Raw genomic sequence first — 4,076 nt, 5'->3', positions numbered from 1 at the left:
ACGTCAATTTGATGGACTTCCCAACTTTTCACCGCCGCTACTGCAAGAAAAGTTCGCACTGTCACCATTTTTGCTACTGGAGCAAACGTCTCATTGTAGTCTAGACCTTCAACCTGATGATTTCCAAAGACAACTAGCCTTGCCTTCAAACTCTGCAAATTCCCATGCTCATCATATTTTTCTTTGTACACCCACTTGCTCCCGAGTGCCTTCTTACCAGGTGGTAATTTTTCTAGCACCCAAGTACCTTGTTCTTCAAGTGCCTTTATCTCATCAGCCATTGCCTTTCTCCAACCCTCGTGTTTCATGGCCTCCCTGAAACTTTTGGGTTCATTCCCTCCTGTAATAGCAACAATATATTTTCTATGTTTCACAGAAAATCGGTGAGAATCAACAAAATGTGTTATGGGATAAACAGTACCTGAGGAAGATGTCACGAGTGAACGCTGAGATGAGGATGTAGATGGACTTTTATTTCGTATGGTGTGTGTCACAAAATCACGAAACCGAGTAGACGGTATTTTTGGTCTCATTCCCTTGCCCATCGCTGCCTGAGTATCATCATGCTGCTGCTCATTAAAACCCCCCTGTTTGTTGTACACACCCCTGCTCAGTCCCTTCTTGCTGCCCAGTGCGAGCTTGTTGCGAGTGCAGGGTGCTATCTCCATGCTGCTGCTGCCCTGCTTCAGCAAGCTGCTGCTGCTCTCCCACAACAGCATCCACATGAAATCCAGCAGGCAAGGCAGAATGGTGGTGCGTGTGAGGATCGGTGCTCCCATCGCCCGCTGATTTTCCATCTGCCTGGGCAGTCTCATCACTTCCCACATCCCATTCATCATCACTCCACGAGTCATCCACCGTAGGAAATACTCTAGGTGAGGATTCTTTTTGCGGGGCAAGGTACGGGAGTTCATTCTCATAAAATTTTACATCTATTGAGACAAACATCTCCATTGTCTCTAAATCATACACTCTCCACCCTTTCTTCCCAAAAGGGTAGCCCAAAAATACACATCGCCGAATCCTACTTGCAAATTTGTCACCTTTGCTACGTTGGTTGTGAGCATAACACAAGCATCCAAAAACTCGAATGTAGTCATATGACGGAGTCTTATTAAATAGAATCTCTATAGGAGTTTTATTTTAAAGCAACCTAGAGGGAGTTCTATTTATTAAGTGACAAGCCGCTTGCACACATTCACCCCAAAACTTCAATGGTAAATTGGCTTGAAACCGTAAGGCTCTCGCCACATTTAAAATATGTTGATGTTTACACTCAACTCTCCCATTTTGTTGAGGCGTACCCACACAAGAAGTCTCAAAAAGTATCCCATTAGCAAAAAAATAATCTCTCAAGGAATTAAATTCCGTCCCATTGTCACTACGAACAATCTTAATGTCTTGATTAAATTGACGTTTCACAATAGCAACAAAATTTAGAAACATGTATTCAACTTCCGTTTTTTTTCTAATCAAATACGTCCAAACACCTCTAGAAAAATCATCTACGATAGTGAGAAAATAGTGAGCCTCACAAGACAAAGGTGTCTTGTAGGGTCCCCACAAGTCTACATGCACTAATTCAAAAATACGACTAGATTTATTTTTGCTAATTGGGAAACTATGTCTATGTTGTTTTGCCCGAGGGCATACATCACAGGCTTTATTTTTAAAAACGCTTTTAAAACTACTCACAACCGGAAGATGTTGCATAAATTTTGCAGATGGATGTCCCATTCTTTGATGCCAAAGCTCGAACGATGTAACCCCGTCCACTACCAAGGCTTGCACTTTAGGAACACCACGAAAATAATAAAGTCCATCCACGCGTTCACCCGCTCCAATCACCTTCCTCGTCATTAGAACCTGTATAACACAAATTTTGTTAGTAAATTGCAAAGAGCAATGAGATTCATCACTCAATTGAGTGACGGAAATTAAATTGCAATTTAATTGAGGGACATATAAAACATTGTCAACCTTCAATCCTCCTTGTAAAATCACTGAACCAATTTTTGATGCATTGGCAAAATTTCCATCCGGTAATCCCACCGGACATCGAGGCACATTAGTCACATTAGATAAACGAGAGAGGTCACAAGTCACATGATTAGAGGCTCCTGTATCAATAATCCAACCTAACTCATTCTTACCATAAGGCTTAGGCTTAATATTATTTAAATGGTCCAACAGTTGTTGGATTTGGGTTGAGGTAATCCCTGAAAGAGCACCCGCATCGACAGCAGTTGGGGCACCCCCTTGGGTTGACTGAGATGAAGTCTGACCACCTGTTCAATTCGCGCGAACAGGGGCAGCAGCTCCACCCCTCCCACGGGCTCCTGCGCGGCCACATCCTCGCCCTCGTGATGCACCACCATGACCTGGACCACGACCTCCACGAGGCCTATCACCTCACTAGCCGGGAAACCCGTGAATTTGGAAGCAAGTTGATTCATCATGCCCTTCACGATTGCAATGGTTGCAAAACTTATCACCACTGTCCCCAAAACGATTTGCAACCTTTGAGTCAAGCTTGAAGGTTACGGCATTCTCACGAGGCAGAGAATCACCAGCACGCAAGCTCTCTGCTTGGATCACTTGTTGATACGCCCTATCAACCCCTGGCAGTGGCTCTTGAGCAAGGAGTTGGCCCCTAATCAAGGCATAGGCATCGTTAAGTCCGATCAAAAAATGATGGACGTAGTCGTCTTCTCTGATTTTCTCCACTTGTGCAACAATGTTACACGTACAAGCCCCTCAAGAACAAGTTGGAACCGAGACATACGCAATTAGTTCATCCCAAACTTTGGATAAACGACCAAAGTATGCTGCCACAGATTCGGTTTTGTCTTGCTTGCAATCACCAAGAGTTTTCTTCAATTGGCACACTATAGTCCCACTGACCACGCAAAAACGGTTTTTGAGATTTTTCCACAGAAGTTGGGCATCATCATAATCTCCAATAGTAGATCTTACGATCGGGTCCAAGGTGTTTGACAACCAGGACACCAACATAGAGTGCACAGCCACCCAATTCTCCAATTTCTCTGTATCACTCGGCTTCACAATTGTGCCATCTATAAATCCATACTTTCTCTTGGCATTCAAAGCGGTTCGCACCGCCCTAACCCACTCATCGTAGTTCTCACCACGAAGTTGAATTGGTGTAATGACGTTCCCGGGAGCATCACTAGACCCGAGATGATACGTCAAGTCCACCTTGCCTTTACCATCATTACCTCCAGTCATGTCTCAGATGATAAACACAAAAACGAATGCTCACTGGAAGAACAAATCTCACGCAAAATTGAAGAAATTTTTGTTTTTTTGAACTCTCACACTGACAATTGCACGTAAATTGTGTGAAATACGTGTAATTGAATCACAGAAAAAAATTGAGACCTTAACCTAGGCTCTTGATACCATGATAAATATGATTGAATAGTTCTCTGTATATTTCACACTTCACATAAACGGCCACATACAATTATATATAGGCTAGGATACTTGGAGGGCAAGACCAAATAACCTAAAAATATTCACAAGATATTCTAAGATATATTTCCCAATATTCACAATATTTATCTTATATTTATCTTTCCTAATAAATATCTTAACAGACGAATTTGCTTAGAGAACCTTACAATTTGACTACATATAAAGCATCGTTATATATTATATCTATATATACCACGTACTCCCTCCGTTTTTTTTTATATGCATCACTTTCTATTTAGGGGTGTTTTTTTATATATGCATCACTTCTATATTTGGTAACTTTATACTATATTTTATTATCTCTCTCTCTTCTCAAATACCCCACTCAAAATATTTTATCATTTCACTCTCTTTCATGGTCCCCACTTATATTATTAAATAAATCATTCTCTCTCACATACTATATATTTCATGACCCACATAGTACTTTTATCAAAATAAATTAATCATCCACTTGCCCCACTTGCACAATATAATATTGAAGCAAATAACTTTCCTAAAACTCCGTGTAAATGCAAGTGATGCATATAAAAAAAATCGGAGGAGTATATAATACGAATAATGTGTATCTTTTGTTT

General features: G+C 41.1%; 1 protein-coding gene across 1 annotated transcript; it reads right to left on the bottom strand.

Moving 5' to 3' along the window:
* Positions 1 to 576: 576 nt before the first annotated feature.
* On the bottom strand, positions 577 to 3,249 carry LOC145628114 (uncharacterized). The gene is made up of 5 exons (XM_081680433.1): positions 2,786 to 3,249; positions 2,421 to 2,653; positions 1,972 to 2,288; positions 1,696 to 1,866; positions 577 to 1,110 (listed from the first exon to the last, which is right to left on the bottom strand). The coding sequence occupies exons 1-5, from the start codon at positions 3,247 to 3,249 to the stop codon at positions 577 to 579; spliced, it is 1,719 nt and encodes a 572-aa protein (XP_081536559.1).
* Between the last annotated feature and the right edge of the window lie 827 nt (positions 3,250 to 4,076).

The sequence above is a fragment of the Chenopodium album genome, chromosome 4 (assembly GCF_948465745.1).
Source record: "Chenopodium album chromosome 4, dcCheAlbu1.1, whole genome shotgun sequence".
Classification (NCBI taxonomy): Eukaryota; Viridiplantae; Streptophyta; class Magnoliopsida; order Caryophyllales; family Amaranthaceae; genus Chenopodium; species Chenopodium album.
Note: the sequence above shows the minus strand (reverse complement) of the source record. Positions and strands in the feature narration are given on the sequence as shown.